This window comes from Asparagus officinalis, chromosome 5 (genome assembly GCF_001876935.1).
Source record: "Asparagus officinalis chromosome 5, Aspof.V1, whole genome shotgun sequence".
NCBI lineage: Eukaryota > Viridiplantae > Streptophyta > Magnoliopsida > Asparagales > Asparagaceae > Asparagus > Asparagus officinalis.
This window is the reverse complement of record NC_033798.1, coordinates 9,583,468-9,600,461: the sequence shown is the minus strand read 5'-3', so window position 1 is coordinate 9,600,461 and position 16,994 is coordinate 9,583,468. Positions and strand designations below refer to the sequence as shown.

The 16,994-nt window shown below is 50.8% G+C and overlaps 1 protein-coding gene across 1 annotated transcript; it reads right to left on the bottom strand.

Annotated features, from left to right (window-relative positions):
* LOC109841496 lies at positions 15,501-16,440 on the bottom strand. The gene is made up of 3 exons (XM_020410460.1): positions 16,256-16,440; positions 15,809-16,144; positions 15,501-15,609 (listed from the first exon to the last, which is right to left on the bottom strand). Exons 1-3 carry the CDS (start codon positions 16,438-16,440, stop codon positions 15,501-15,503), a joined length of 630 nt encoding a protein of 209 aa, XP_020266049.1.

Sequence of the window (16,994 nt, the reverse complement as noted above, 5' to 3'; positions counted from 1 at the left end):
CTCGTCAGATCTGTATTTCTACGTCAATGAAGATTCCGACTATGCATGTTCGGGAGATCAATCGTCAACAACCTCGTCTTGGGACTTGGACATCAGCGTGCGGGATCTGTTCGGTAGCCTCACAGTCAACATGGCTACGATAGACCCCGCCGGAACGGCGGAAGACGAACAACTTCCACTTTATGATGAGACATGGGATCGCCATGTTAACGCCCAGCTGAAACAGTCGCTTTGAGCAACTGCGAACCGCCGACGAAGACGAAGTCCTCCAGGGTGACATGGCTACTGAGGCGAATCCCAAACCCATATTCATCAGTGGAAGTTTGCCTCCTCGGGAAAAAGAGGACCTCATCACCCTCATTACAGGATACATTGAGTGCTGTTGCATGGAATTTACGAGGACATGGCCCGGCCTGGCCTGCGGCGGTCGCCACGGCATCGCCTCAACAGTCAGCCCTGACGCTAAACCGTAATAGCCAACAGCCAGAAGGCGTTTCGCCCTCAGATATGGGGAAGCACGGGATCGAAGGCCGAAGTGAAGAAACTGATTGAGTCCGGTTTCATCAGGGAAGAGCAACACCCCGACTGGGTGGCGAATATTGTTCCGGTCTTGAAGAAAAACGGTAAGATCCGCGTCTGCATCGACTTTAGGAACCTCAACGCGGCATGCCCTAAAGACGAGTTTCCCCTGCCCATCACGGATGTCATCATTGACAACACGTGCGGATTCGAGAGGATGTCCTTCATGGATGGCTTCTCGGGGTACAATCAAATCAAAATGCACCCCGAGGACGAGAAGCACACTGCGTTCAGAATGCCCATGGGGGTGTACTGCTACACCGTTATGCCTTTCGGACTCAAAAACGCCGGCGCAACCTACCAACGCGCCATGAGTATGATTTTCCGAGATCATCTGCGAAAGACGGTCGAATGCTATGTAGACGACCTGGTTGTGAAGAGTCGCCGTAAGGAGGACCACCTCCAAGACCTGAAGGCGATGTTCGAACTCATGAGGACTCATCAACTCAAGATGAATCCTACTAAGTCCTTCTTGGGGATGTCTAGCGGAAAATTCCTCGGTTTCGTCGTCACGACAAAAGGAATCCGGATTGATCCAGACAAGGTGCGAGCTATCCAAGAGCTTCAACCTCCCCGAAATCTTAAAGAGCTAAGAGGCCTCCAGGGACGATTGGCTTACATCCGAAGGTTCATATCAAATCTTTCGGGCAAATGTCAACCCTTCTCTAAGCTGATGAAGAAAGGTACTTCCTTCGTGTGGGACGAGCCATGCCAAAAGGCCTTTGAAGAGATCAAGGCTTATCTCTCAAACCCGCCTATCCTTGCGGCGCCAATCTCAGGAAGGCCGTTCCTCATATATATATGGGCCATGGAGCATTCTCTAGGCGCCCTCCTGGCACAAAACGACGATGCGGGCCACGAGCAAGGCATCTACTACCTGAGCAGAACCTTGCAGGGTGCCGAACGGTGATACCCAATGGTTGAGAAGGAGTGCCTAGCCTTGGTGTTCGCCATCCAAAAGATGCGGCACTACTTGGTTGGCCAAACAATCCATGTCATTTCCCGGATGAACCCCATTCGGGTCTTCATGTCACAACCTGCAGCGTTAAACTGGTGCCTGGCCAGGTGGGCGCTTCTGCTCTCTCAATACGACATCCACTTCATGCCACAAAAATCAGTCAAGGGACAGGCCATCTGTGATCTCATGGCTAGTCACCCGTTGGGAGCGAAGACCAATCTATTTGAAGATCTGCCAGATGAACCTCCCGAAGCCAATGTGACTTCATCACCAGAGGTGTGGCAGATGTTCTTCGACGGCGCATCTCGTGCAGGCGTGAACGACTCTATCGCTGCAAGAGTGGGGGTGGTCCTCACCTCTCCGCATGGCCACGTGTTACCCCGGGCCTTTTCCTTGACGGAGCTATGCACCAATAACGTGGCTGAGTACAACGCGTTGCTCATAGGGCTCGAGTTGGCCAAAGGGTCAGGGATCAAGCATCTGGAAGCCTACGGTGACTCCCAACTCATCGTTAAGCAAATGACCGGCGAGTATGAAGTCAGGAACGACGATCTCATCCCACTCCACAAAGCGGCTGTCGGACTAGTGGAGTTATTTGAGAGTTTTTGTATTGAGCACGTGCTCCGTTCCAAAAACACACATGCGGATGCTCTCGCATCCTTGGCGGCTAACTTAGCCCAGCCTTTGGGAACGACCCAACGAGTCACAGTCACCAGCCGAAAACTCTTTCGACTAAAAGACATCCCAGAGGCGAACGCTACCCATCTATCCCCTGACCAGCCTGATCAGGAAGACTGGCGTCTCCCGATCATCGATTACGTCCTATACGGCATGTTGCCCAAAGACGCGAAGGAGCGAGAGTCTATTCGACGACGTGCCTCACGGTTCTATTACGATTCAACCACTAAGACGCTATATCGGAGGTCGTACGACGGCTTGTTGCTTCAATGTCTTTCGAAGACAGAGGCACGAGAGGCCCTACGCGAAGCCCACGACGGCACTTGCGGAGCTCATCAGCCGGGACCCAAGCTCTGGGATCGCCTGCGGATGATAGGCTACTTTTGGCCTAGGATGGTTAGCGACGCAGTCGCTTATGCGAAGCGCTGCTACGAGTGCCAAATCCACGCCAACTACATGCACCAACCTCCTGAAGATCTCCATCCGACGAAGGCGTCTTGGCCCTTCGAAGCATAGGGAATGGACGTAGTCGGGCCAATATCACCACCATCGGCGAAAGGCCATCGCTTCATCCTCGCGATCACCGACTACTTCTCTAAATGGGCCGAAGCCATCCTCTTAAGAGAGGTCAAGACTAATGACGTGATCAAATTTATCAAGCACCATGTCATATACCGATACGGCGTACCCCGGCGTATTATTCATGACAACGGCACGCAATTCGTTAGCCATGCATTCACCAGGTTCTGTGACAAATTCCGAATACAGAACCTCTCTTCCACGGCCTACAACCCTTCAGCGATGGTTTGGCCGAAGCCTTCAACAAAACAATCATCAAAATCTTGACCAAGCTGACTTCCACTAGCAAACGCGATTGGAACGAAAAGCTAGGCGAGAGCATGTGGGCATATCGCACAACGGTTCGCACACCGACTGGCACCACGCCCTACTCGTTGGTATAGGGCTGTGAAGCCGTATTGCCATTAGAGATTCAAATTCCATCCCTCCGCTTTGCCTTAGCAACGGGGATGACGGCCGAGGAAAATCACCAACTGCAACTAGCAGAACTCGAAGCGTTGGACGACAAACGGCTGGAAGCTCAACAGCACATTGAGTATTATCAAGCTCGAATGGCCAAGAACTTCGACAAAAAAGTCAGACGTCGAGCCTTCCAGGAAGGAGAGCTGGTACTGGCTGTTCGCCGACCAATGATCCTCACTTCCAAGAAGAAGGGGAAATTCCAATCCAAATGGGAAGGACCATTCCTCACTTCCAAGAAGAAGGGGAAATTCCAATCCAAATGGGAAGGACCATTCGTAGTAGAGACAGTCTACTCGAACGGCGCCTATCGCCTCGTCAAACCGAATGGCGATAAGATCATGATGCCCATCAACGGCAAGTACCTAAATAAGTACTACCCCTAGTTCTCCTTCACCAACTCCCACGAGTGCATGAGTTTAAACTGGCCCTCACACCCTCCAAATGGTATAAGAGGTAAAACTATTCCTACGCTTCAATTTCTTGAGCCAGCTTGCCAGTACAGGCGAACTGCCCAAATCAGGCGAACCGCTCAGTACAGGCTAACCGCTCAGTACAGGCGAACCGATCAGTACAGGCGAACCACTCAGATCAGGCGAATCGTTCAGATCAAGCAGATCGCTCAGATCAGACGAATCGTTCAAATCAAGCGGATCGCTCAGATTAGGCGAATCGTTTAGATCAAGCGGATCGCTCAGATCAGGCGAATCACTCATATAAAGCAAGCCTATCAGTCTAGGCGAAGTCCACTTCTTGAGCTAAGCTCCCTGTCTTGGCGAACCTCTCAAGACAGACGAGACCAGCATCTCTGGCAGGCGACATCAAACGCCCACTTGGTCAAACCTTCAGATAGTTAGGACCAGAGCCACAGTCCCCTACCAATCCTCGTCCAAAGGATGGTGGGTCCTCAAAGTCGTTCCAATCACGACATTCCCCGTCAAGTTAACATTAAACCTCTGACAAAATCAACTTACCAATCCTCTTCTAAAGGATGGTGGGTCCTCAAAGTCGTTCCAATCACGACAGCCCCTGTCACGTTAACATTAAACCTCTGACAAAATCAACTTACCAATCCTCTTCTAAAGGATGGTGGGTCCTCAAAGTCGTTCCAATCACGACATTCCCTGTCAAGTTAACATTAAACCTCTGACAAAATCAACTTACCAATCCTCTTCTAAAGGATGGTGGGTCCTCAAAGTCGTTCCAATCACGACATTCCCTGTCAAGTTAACAGCAAGAATAAGCAAAGCAAAAGAGCCACAACGGGCCAAAATTTACATAAGTTTTTAGTTTAGTCATGATGCGCACGACATCAGCTAAATTATAAACACAAAAAAAAGAAGAACAAAGTGGAGGCGAACCTCAGAGGAGCTTCAACAGGCTGAAGGCAGCAACCTCGGCCTTGACTGCCGCCAGGGCCGCCGCGCGCCGGGCCTTCGCCGCCTTCGCCTACTTCTGCCGCATTTTGGCAAGGGTAGCTTCGCCTTCCTCTTCCTCCTGACGGAGGAGCTGAAGCGAGCGATCCACCTCCTCAGCAACATGGCAGATGGCTTTGTTCTCCTGCTCCATCTCCAGTAGCATTGCCTCGCCACGAAGGGACCCGGCGTCTTTGAAGAAGGCGACGTCCAAATAAGCGTCCATCCGGGCCCGCACAGCCCTGCTCTGCTTGCGCAGGCGCCCGAGCTCGGCCTCCTTCGCCTGAATACGCCTCGCCCACCCCTGGCGCTCGAGCACTTGGCACAGTGAGAGGGACGGTGGCACGTCGGAAGGGTCGTCGTACGCCAGTTCTTCGAGGCGGTACATCAACCCCTCCACGCGCTCAAGCTCCCGTTCACACTGTCGTGCAAGCGAGGCGCCACCCTCGCGGCGGACCGCCTTCAAACCTGACTCCATGAGAGGGAGCGCATCATAATACCTCCCGTCACCTACGGCGACCGAGATGCCGACGCCGTGCACCAAACCCTCCAACTTCCGGAGAGCTTCGAAGGCAGGGTGAGCCGTAGGGTCGGGGGCGGAAGACCCCTGGGCCGAGTTCACGGGGGAAACGGGCAGAACCCCGACCTCGACGACGGTGGTGGAGGAACCAACACCCTCGGAAGCACTGTGGTCGGAATCGGAAGCCATGAGTCAAAGAGGAGTCTTGCAGCAGATTTCTTCTTCTGGCGAATTATCTCGAGAGAAAGAGGACGTTGTTGAAAATACGGCAAGAACACTATACATATATAGCCGAAAATTCGACGGCTATGATCTGTCTCCTCAGACGATCGAGCGGTACAGGTGTCCTGCGACGATTCGAGCTCAACGCCAATAAAGGCCATGCCTCTCGGGACTCCAAGCCGACCGATCAGATTGAGCCCAGGAGGCGAGGCGTTCTGTCGCCTCGTCATTAATGAGCGTTAATGCCTCCGCAGAGCCTTAGCTGGCAAGCACTTAGGCCCGCAGACAGACGCGTGGCACAAGTTTTGCTCGCGGTCGGATCTCCAATTGGGAGACGAAATTGACGTTTCAAAAGTTTCGCTTGTGGTGTAAACTCGCAATCATACGAGTTTCGCTTACGGCGAAGATTCGCCATCAATCGAGTTTGGCGTTCAACTCAAACTCACCACTATATGGATTCGCCTGTAGCGTAAACTCACCGCCAGTCGAATTTGACCTTCTCGCCAGCAGTTGAGCTCAGCCCTTGAGTAAAATTCGCCGTGTTCGGGTCTCACCTACGGACGAAACTCGACAACCAACTGAGTTTCGACAGTGATGTGAACTTATCAGGAGTCAAGTTTTGTCATCCAAGCGAACTCATCGTCTCCCTAACTTCGCCGACGGTGTAAACTCGCCGGAATGGAGCTGGGCCCTTAAAGTAAAATCGTCGTCACAAAGGGAACTCCGCCTGTGACACGAGATCGCCGGCCATTACAGGGCAAAACACTGAAGGGCGATGTGTCAGGAAGTGTACACACAATGAGCAAACACAAAGCTCATTAGATGCTTCTAGACAATACATTTGAACAAAGTTATGGCCTTTTTGCAAATGCGAAAGTCATAATATTACGTTCAAAGAGGCAAAACAGGCACCCAATTTTTTAAGACAATACATTTGAACAAAGTTATGACTTCACAAACAAACAAGTCATAAACAAAATGTCTTAACACAATCACAAGTCTGAGGCCTCAATCGAACACACTAAAAGTGGAGAGCTCTTCTTTGGCCGCCGCCACCTTTCTCGCGTGGTCTCCACGAGCTTTGTCTTCAGCAGCCTTCCGAACCCGGTCTTCAGAGCTTGACCTGGCGGCAGCGTCTGCCTGACGCAAGACTAGGAGGCGTCGAGTCTCTGCCTCAGCATTCCTACTGACCTTTACAACGTCGGACTGGAGCCCCTTCAAGTTCGCCTCCGCCTGTCCTAATTCGGCCCTCAGGCGAGCCATAGTGCGATTAAGGTCAAGTTCGCCTCCGCCTGTCCTAATTCGGCCCTCAGGCGAGCCATAGTGCGATTAAGGTCGATAATTTGCTCCTCCAGCGAACGCTGTTGACCCACCCAGAAGTTGGCAATCGACTCCAAATCCATTATTTCTTTGGAACGAATCTCCTGTTCCCAGGCTTCCTGACGCCTGACATAAGCCAGGCAAGACTCCATGTCGGCTTCCGGACCTTCCCGTAGCAATGTCTCTAACCTGATCATGCGCGACTCCAGGAGACGGAGCTCCTGCATACAACGAGTAGCGAGCCGGTTTTCGCCCGATCGCCGAAGATCGGCCACGCGATCAAGGAGAGATTGCTCGAAACTGTCAAAGCTACCTATGCCGAGGTTGCCAAGGGAAATCACCTGTCTCACAGCGTTCTCAAACTCTTCAACACGAGCCTGCCAGGGTAAGGACTCGGAGGGAGCAGGCTCTTGGCCCGGAGCAAGCGCCGTGATGGCTGGAACCTCGAGATAGGGTTCGGCTCCCGGCTGGGGAGCAGAGCCTGAGGGGGTGGAGGTCGCAGGACCTTCAGATTCGTCGTCCGAAATCAAAATAGGCTCGGCCGCAGGCTCTTCGGCAGTCGGCGCCTCCTCTCGACCTATAAAACACAACAAAAACACTGGGAAGAGTCAGGGGAAGAATACCTATTCGACCCACGCGAAAGTCGGGACGAAAAGATACCTTCGGCCGCGGCGGCTTCAGCGGTGCCCGGGGAAAACGCCTCCTTCCTTTTCTTAGAAACAACCCTCTTTATCTTCGGTGCCATTGTGGAGAAGATGAAAAGAAGACTGGGATTTCCTCTGGGGAAGACGATGAAAGACGCTATCGCCTCTCTTAACCAGAGGGTAGAGGCGTTAAATACTCCAAAAATCCTAGGCGGTTACTCGCCATTCGATTGGACCGCTCAGGATGAAAACATTTGAGGAGTAAGGCCGAACAAATCGGATCTTACCTGGACGGCCAGGATCCAACGGTTACTCGACACGATCTTCAGCAACGGTCCGAACTGGGCGCGATAGACGAAGAGACCCACTGTGCCGCATTTAATGCGAAGCGACGTGCCCACGCCTTCTTGGTTGACGTACGCATAGACCGATACATGGCCCACTGAAAGCGGGGCCTGCCTGATGGCGAATTCGTCGATGAGTTGCCCGCGGGTCAAAACCAGCTACTTAAGGCAGTTCCAAATCCGCCTGCGGGCGAAATTCGCCCACAGAATGCACAAGCTCTCGGTCCAAATGTCGGTGCACGAGAGTAAGTCCTGAACGGTATCTTTGGCCTCTTTGAGAGCTCGGTTCTTCTCTTCGACAGAATCAGCGACCAATTGCCGACGAGACTCAATGTCCTCCAACTCCTTCGCCGTTTGCTCGCGAGCCTTCTCTCGAGTGACCAAAGAGGCCTGGGCGTCAGCTATAACCCGTTTCAACTCCTCTATCTCGGAGGATAGGCGAGAAAGACGGTTATCGACCGTCTGTTGCTCTAGAGCCACTCGTGCATCCTCAGCCTTGGCCTGCTCCAATTCTACGGCCAACTTTGTCTCCAGCGAAATAGTCTCGTTCAGATGGCGATCGCGGTCTCCCACTGCCACTCGGACTTCGTCTGAGGCAAGATCGACAATCGCGGAACTCTGCGCACGAAGGGTGAGCAACCGCTGAGCAGCCTCTTCCACTTCTTTCAAACGGGAAAAGTACGGTTTTGCCGCGATGGCGCCGAGCCTCTTGATCAAGAAGAAAACGCTTTGATCAAGGTCCTCCTTGAAATCCTCAAAAGAACAATTATCCTCTAGGATGGCTCTGATGCAGTCGGCCAAGGTGTCTTCAAAGTAAACCAAGGCTCGTGCTGAGCCCCTCTTCCGCAAGCGCTCCAAGGGAGAAAGGGCAGTCCCCTCCGCCAAGGACGTGGTTACGGGTGAAGTGCTGGTGGTCATAACCGCGGAAACGGGAGTGGGCGACACCAAAGTCGGCAGGCCCACCGATGCCATCGGGGCAGTAGTCGTGGCGTCACTGGCCACTACAGCAGAGGAAGCAGCCACCAACCGAGTGGGAGTCTTCCTCAAGGGCGAAAACTCTTGCGACAAGGGTTCCCCACTAATTAGTGCTCCCGCAGGAAGGGAGGTTTCCTCCTGTTGACCGGGCCTGTCCTCAGGGGCCAACGCCTCTTCCCCGCCAAACAGCGCCTTATGAATCGAGACGTCATCGTCAGCTTCTGATTCGCCCATTCCTCCGCCTGAATGACCCTCCCAAGAGGGAGGACCCTCCTTGCCAGTAGCTCCCTGAGAAGGGCCAGCTGCGGATACAAAAGGAAAAGATTGACAAATGCCCCTTCGACTCAGGAAGCGCGACAACATTTAAGCCCATGCTTACCTGAATCGCCAGTCTCTTCTATGTCCCCGGTCTCCTCCTCTTCGTCCGAAGGGATAGAGATCACTCTCTCAGCTGCACCTGCTCAGATTGAACACTGATGTCAGAAGACACAAGAACCGGCTTTGTGCTCAAGAGTACTACAAATCACTACCTCCGAGTGCAGGTGTAGGGGTCGTTGAGACCCCCGCCTGTGGCCCCACACCAGGTGGAGGGGGAGTGTCCTTCGAAGTCACCGGAGCCGCCTTCGAGGCGGCAGGAGAGGTAGACCGGGCAACTCCAGCAGTCTCTTCTATGTCCCCGGTCTCCTCCTCTTCGTCCGAAGGGATAGAGATCACTCTCTCAGCTGCACCTGCTCAGATTAGACACTGATGTCAGAAGATACAAGATCCGGCTTTGTGCTCGAGAGTACTAAAAATCATTACCTCCGAGTGCGGGCGTAGGGGTCGTTGAGACCCCCGCCTGTGGCCCCACACCAGGTGGAGGGGGAGTGTCCTTCGAAGTCGCCGGAGCCGCCTTCGAGGCGGCAGGAGAGGTAGACCGGGCAACTCCAGCCCTAGAGGCATCATCATATTCCAAGCTTTCGGTATCCTCAGCTGGGTCCTCCAGAAGCCACTCCTTAGCAGTCTGGCGACCCCTCCATTTCGAAGAACGGAGAGGCCTTACGGGGGGACGCCCTTGTTCCGCCAAGCAAGAACCCTGAAACCAGAAGCCTTCGGGATTAGCGCTAGCACCCCGGTACCACCGGCAATACAGGAGAGTGTGATGCGAATCACGGTCCTTCGCGGGTAACTCAAAGCGGGCATGGGTACCGCCAGCATGAGTCCAGAACCATCCCCGAGCTCCATCCACCAGCCCTCCTTCGAAATGCAGGTGGGGATTGGCATTGCCCACATACAGTTGGTCGTACCCGAACTGGCGAGAGAACCTGCAAGGGATATACGGCTCGAGGTAACACACAGAACCTGTGCGTAGGATGTGATACCCCAGCCGAATGTTTACCAACCATCGGAAAGCGCCACGAGGAAGAGCCGTGTGATGATCCACCGTCGGCGCATCTCTAAGAGGCTCACCATATCTTCCTCCGCTGAAGAAGGGGAAGAAGCGACGAAAATTATAGTGGACAAAATGGGAGAGCGTCTTTCCGCGCATTGGGAATGTCTCTACACTTCCAAGAGCACCTCCCCAAACGCTCAAGTAACGGAACAAACCTGTCTCCTTGAAGAGTCGCGGGGGCGCTCATCAAACACTCACAGTGGTATACAAACCACGCCATCAAGTAGGTGTATGGCAGCCCCACCCTAGGATTGGGAGTCCGGATGACCTCTCCGTTCCCCTCATCGATAGTCGACACTCGACAGAATTGGGCCGTCAGGGTGCGAAGCCCCCGGTGGATACATGCTATCATCGCCGATACCAGGGAATAGGACTTCCCGTGGGCTAAACAAACCGCAGGATACACGACTTCTACGGGAATAGCCTCAAAAGAGTGAGCAGGGATTATGCACCTCTTGAGTCACAACATGAGATACCCTGCAAGCAAGGCCTTCCCAGATATAGGAGACTTGACCTGGTGGTGAAACGAGTGGAGGACCGTTCCGGATTTGAATCCGCCCTCGTCACGTTCAAGAACTACTGTGGCTTCCTCTTCGGCCATCCTCCTTTCCACCTCAGCCTGGTCATACTCGCCTAACGGAAGAGCAGGCTGCCCTTTGACATCGTGCCCCGGGAACAGATAGTTAGCCCAATTCTTGTGGCTGATCCCCGGAGTCCTCTTCTTCTTTCCCTTGTGATCCGCAGCCCCTAAAATATGAGGCAGATGTGGTAATGGCAGAGCAACTCCCACAGAGTCTCCACTACCAATGGGGAACAGTCGGAAAGCCGGTCGATCTCTTCTTGGCCAGGGACGTACTCTTCATAGGGAAAGTCTCCCAGAGGCAGCCCCGACACGTCATACATCTCATGGTGGGTTATGCCGAGTTCGCCGTTGGGGGTGATGAATGTGCCACTTTCCGCACAATACAGTTCCAAAATGCTGTGGAACTGAGAAGCATTAATCCTCAAACCATGGCGAGTGGCCTGAATAGCAACATACAGTTCCGAATTCTCAAGGTCAGAATTCTCAGCCAAGACGTAGTCAGTGATCTTGGACCACCAGGTGTCGCTGCCGGGCGCAGAATATACCCACCCTGGGGCTCTAAAGTCTTTTGGGGGAAATCTACTGCCAACTCGGAAGAAGCGATGGCGGAACGTCTCTGCGACCGCCGTCGTCTCTCCCGCCGGCGACTCGTTGGATAGTAGGCCAGGGCGCAGACCCGTCACGCGCCTACAAGAACCCTCCACTCCATACCCAGACGTAGAGCCTGTAAAGACGCCACAAGTGACCCCGTCCTGAGCTGGAGTCAAATCCCAGTTCATCACTCGGGGAACTGCGAGAGACCGTAGCTTGACAATCGAGAACCCCCTCGGCATGCTGGGGAGGTAATAGTGAGTCCCTTCCACTGTGCGGAACCACCCGTTCTCCTTGAGTAGCAGAACGGAAGGATCAGTCATAGAATCACCGAAGAAGAACTGAGGCTTCAACAGCTCCGTCCGGGCATCATCTGTCAGCGTCGCGTCGGTCGTCAGTTCGCGTAGTGTTAGATGATGCCCATCGGTGACTCTCTTTATCGAGCCTTCCGGTTTATCAGGGGAAAACACAGGCACCGGACCCAAGGAAGGAAATCGAGAGGGCACTGTATGACCTGAACCTCCAGCAAGACCGACGGCCACGCCCTTCGGGAGAGCTTTGTCGGAAAAGGTCGCTGTAAAACAAAATCAAAAGAAATCAGGAGGCGGATACAGATCCGCCTATCTCAGGGCAAAATTCGCCCGACATAACGAGATCCGCCTGCATAGGCCACAATCGCCTTTACCAGAGTAAAGTCGAACTCGCCTGTCAAGAAACGAGTTCGACTTCACCTGATGAAAACCAATTTCGCCTGTAGGAATAGAAGTCGTCCTCTACATACAAAATCCACCCAAAAAGGGGCGACTTTGCCCCAAATCAGGGAAACTGCCAAACGATGACTGAATCCAGGGAGGACAAGAGACCCTCATCCTCCCAACCCGACGTCTGTAACCTACGCAAGACGAACCCCTTGACTTACCCAAATGCGTCTCAGGTATGCTGACGGGGGCTCCGGCGGCGAGGCGGTCAGAATAGCGTCCGGGACCTCCTTTCTTCGCAACACACTTCTTAGATTTCGGCGCCATTGACGGGATTAAGCGGGAACTCTTTCTTCTCAGAAGTTTTCAAGATTTTTTAAACACGGTAACCCTCAAAGGAAAGGAACGGCCTATTTAAAGGGGGAATTGCCGACGTGGCCACGATCGGAACACTGGCAGATGAGAGACGTGACCACGATCGGAATCAACGGCCCCGATTGACCTCAACATTTCGAAAGAACCGTCGAAACGCGAAGCAGGCCGACCAAAGTCCCAGGATCCGAGCCGAAATCAACGGTTGTGTCCAACAGAGAGGCTCGGAATCCACGGTCACGATGCAGGCGATACGCACGAAGCTCACGTCAGGATGGCGAGTCACCATGAGCGCGACGTGACGGGACCACGCCACCTTGGTTGGAAAGCACGAAGCCCACCAACGGACGCGTGGCTCGCTCACGCTGAGCCTAGTTTCGCCTAAGGAAAAGGTCTCACCTGCGGAAACTCGTTCCAAATCCGCAAGTCAAGCGGAATCTCGCCTCCACAACCTAATTTCGCCTGAACGGCTTATTCGCCTCTGAGACAAGTGACTTATCTAAAGCCTTGAATCGCCAACGAGCAGGCCTCGTTTAAACCCATGCCTCAAATGGCTGAGGGTTAGAGTAGAAATCTTAGCATCAAGTCTAAGAGAAACTGCTCGACAACTCATCATACTGAGGGGAATAGTATGACTAGCCCGATTCAAACGGTAATCGGTAAAGGCATATCAAACCCGTTGACAGCTGAGGGTTTGCTAAAAATCCTAAAGGAAGTCAATTGCACTTGTTTCGCCAAGAGCTTCTTTATTCAAAGTATTCCAGACCACACGCAAGCCGGTTTAGGTCTGGAAACTTTGAAGGGGGTCTTGTAGACGGTAAAAAATACCTCTGTGAACAGCAAGAAATTCGCCTGGATGATCAACTCGCCTGCACGAGCCAGAATCAACTAGGGATAGCAGAATTTCGCCTTTTACATAACTCGCCTGCTCGAGTCCGAAGTCGAATCCGCCCGCAAAACCCAGGGCCGCCAATACGGCCAGATACCCGCTACCCCACGTGCTGAGATGGGCTTTCCCACCTCTCTCGACCCGAAGGGAGAGGGCACAGTACCCTAAGGCCGTCGAACGGCCGTTCACAGTGCGAAGGACTGGACAGGTGTCGAGTCGACCTGAGCATTCATAAATGCATCTCACCTTGGCTGACTGAGTTAGGAGACGAATCCGCCAGCATTCGGCGAGCTGTCCAAACATACTCGAGTGCTAGGAGCATGCTTCCCCGCCTCTCTTGACCTGAAGAGAGAAGGTACGGTGCACCAGGCCCGCCGAATAGCCACCCATAGTACAAGAGAGCAGACAGATGTCAAAGCAGCCTGCACTCTCATAAATGCGACTCACCTCAGTTGTCCAAGCAAAAGGGCGAGAGCCGCCGACGCTCGGTGGTTGGTCAGATCCACGCAAGCGACCGACAGCCATTGTCACGCAAACGAGGAAGGGCTTTCCCACTCCTACGTGACGTGATGCAGGGCACAGCTCTTCGAATGACCACTGGTGGTACGAATGAGCAGCAGGATATCTCCGAACGAGCATGGTCACATCCCATAATTCCAGGAGCAGTCCAGCTGTCCTTCTTCCATTTAAAAGCCTCTTCCAGCAAACTGGAGGGGAGGTCGAAAAACTTGGAGAAAAACAGTTGAGACCAAGCTGTTCGCAAATCCTTGCATTACAGCACCACTGCCTGGTTCTAAGAACTAAGCAGACCCGAACTCTTTCGACTCGAGCTTCTACTGTGTACTGAAGCTCTCTAGCAACCTCGATCGAACGGTCCAAGGGAAGCAGACTCGACACAAGCATCGAGCGAAGCATCATGTAGCCACCTAAAGTCCCCACACAAAACAAAGAGGGCATTCCCTCTGCTTCTGTTGTGAACATTTGATTATTAGTTTGTAATAAGCTTTCTTATCAATACAAACGAAACTCCCTGTTTCCGGGAAATCAAATTCTCACCCTACAACTATCAAATGGTCAGAACCCATAAATATTGAAAATAGTCTTCATCAGTGTAAGGGCTAGCCATGATCTTATGGTTTATGAGATTGGAGAGGGTAGAGTTTAGAATGATTGAGAAAAGAGTGAGGATAAATAGAGTGGCGATGATGGGAAGCTAGAGAAGATGTAAATGTGAGGAGAAAGGTTATAGGCTGGTTCTGTATTGGAACAAGCCGATGGATGGTGAGATAACTCTACTGCCTTAGGAACTATAAAATACATTGAATGCAGTCAAATCAAAAATATCTCGGTAACCTTGACAGCCAAGTGCAAGTGAATAATAGTAACCTTAATATTAAAATGATAAACTTGACAACTAAGTAATAACCTTAACAACCAAGTCATAAACTTAACAATTTTGACGATATACTTGACAAACTTCTATAAACATGATAGCCAAACAGTATTCTTATCAACCACTCCATAAACTTAATAATAAAAATGCTAAACACTGACAACCAAGTGCAAGTGGATAACAGTAAACTTAACATTTAATCGATAAACTTGATAACCAAGTCAAAACTTCCACAAACAAGTCATAAACTTAACAACTAAATAGTAACCTTATCAGCCAAGCCATGACCTTATCACTTGTAATGATATACAGGATAACAAATCCATATACATGATAATAAAACGCTAAACTATATAGGCTTGTTACAAGTTACACGATTGTGACCCTCCACATTACATCGAGAGAACTTAAAAGGACGGGTGTTTCGCGACCTGTTGTTTATTCATCTAGTGCATGGTTTGCCATGTCTTTTTTTGGCGAGAGGAGGCTTTAACACTCGCTCTTCTGGCGGTACAAAACGCTTCTCGTAATCTAGGATGAGAAAGATGATCGGTACATAACTTGCTTTGAATGCGTTAACAGTCATGTACCAATCATAATATTGATAATCTTCTCGTCTCATCCATATAATTGCAGCGTACGCATGTTTGTAAGGAATGCGGGTGATGTCCCAGGACCTGAATCTACGCGGCAAGTTTTATTGGACTCGACCTCCACAATATCTTCCGTCGAATGTTTAATCGCCAAGCAGCTACCAAGCTGAATATTATCGCACAACATCATCTTTGCTTCCGGGCATAAATATCCAGACCATTTCTGACCCACTAGCCTCCTTTCATGCATACGCTCCTATATTTGCTTTCGTATGGTCTCAACCAAAGGTAAGATTTGTAACAAATGTGCCTTTCTTATCCAGCTGTTGAAGGACTCAGCAACGTTTGATGTAACATGGCCATACCTTAATAACAAAACACTAACATTAACAATAAAATCATAACCTAAACATTAAAGTCCTAACCTTAACTACAAAATTCTAAACTTAACAACAAAAACCAAGCAGAATAATTCTAATCATAACAATAAAAATCTAACCTTAATAGAAAACTGTAGGCTAAATCTAACCTAAACAACTATAACGGTGTTATAACAAAATTTACCTTATACCAGGAAAATGCGCGTTTGCCCATCTCTCCGGGGAGTATTCCATTACAGTGACGTAAGCCCTGTGATCGATCGCTGCCAATTCTTTCATGTCATTATCCCATTCAGATATTGTGAACTTATAAGCCGCAGATTGTAACAGCTCGCCCAACGTAGTCGCGATATTTGCCTTGTGCCCAAAATCCTTCATCTTCTTTTTGTAATTCTCGACTAGATGCAGAACACACCTTGAATGGAATGCATCTAGAAAAAATTCCTCGACTGTTGCCCTAATACCCTTGTCGACGTCAGAAATCATTACCAGTCGATGTGAAGGTTGGTAAGGATTTTTCCTATCATACAGTAACGTCCACAATCCTTATAAGAACCATTTCTAGTTAACCTCATTCTCTTGGTCGCATACATAATAAGCAAGGGAAAATATTCCCTGGTTGTCGTCATACCCAGTGGCACTAGGTAGTATGCCTCTGTAGCGATCTTTAATAAATGTTCCATCCAAAAATAATAAAGGCCTGCACCCAGCAATGAACCCTTCAATACAAGCATTATAACTAATGAACAATCGCCTGAACCTCCCGTCATCAGCATCAATAACAACCCGACTCCCTGGATTAGTTACATGCACCATGGATTTATACCTGTATGAATATAACAACAAAGCAGTAAATTTAGCAACGGATTCATAACCATAACAACTGATCTTTAAACTTAACAACCAACACGTATACTTAACGACAAACCAATAACTTTAACAACTAATACGTATAGTTAGCAACCAAAACGTAAGAGTGATTTCAGCAGAATAAAAAAGAACGTCCCATCTCAGTGAATCGTAAGCCTCATCATCGTCACCGAACAGGTCCTGTTGAGCTGTCTCCTTGCCTCATCATGCTTTACTATAGTTAATCTTGATGCCAAAATTAGAGAGCATGTCGTTCTTGATATCAACTGTACGAAGATCTGGCCTAACCTTCAAAACAGTTTGTATTTAGCTAGCAATGAACTTCCTTGATGCCCTTGAGTTGCTAGCATTTGCTCCATGTTGACCGGAGGTGTGGGTAGATTTAAAATTCTTTATGAACATGATAAATGAATTTCTAAGCGGGGAAGCAAACAACATCCAAGGGCAACCATGTGTGTGCTTGAATCGGCAATAGACTCTTATGCGCCTTTGTTCATTGT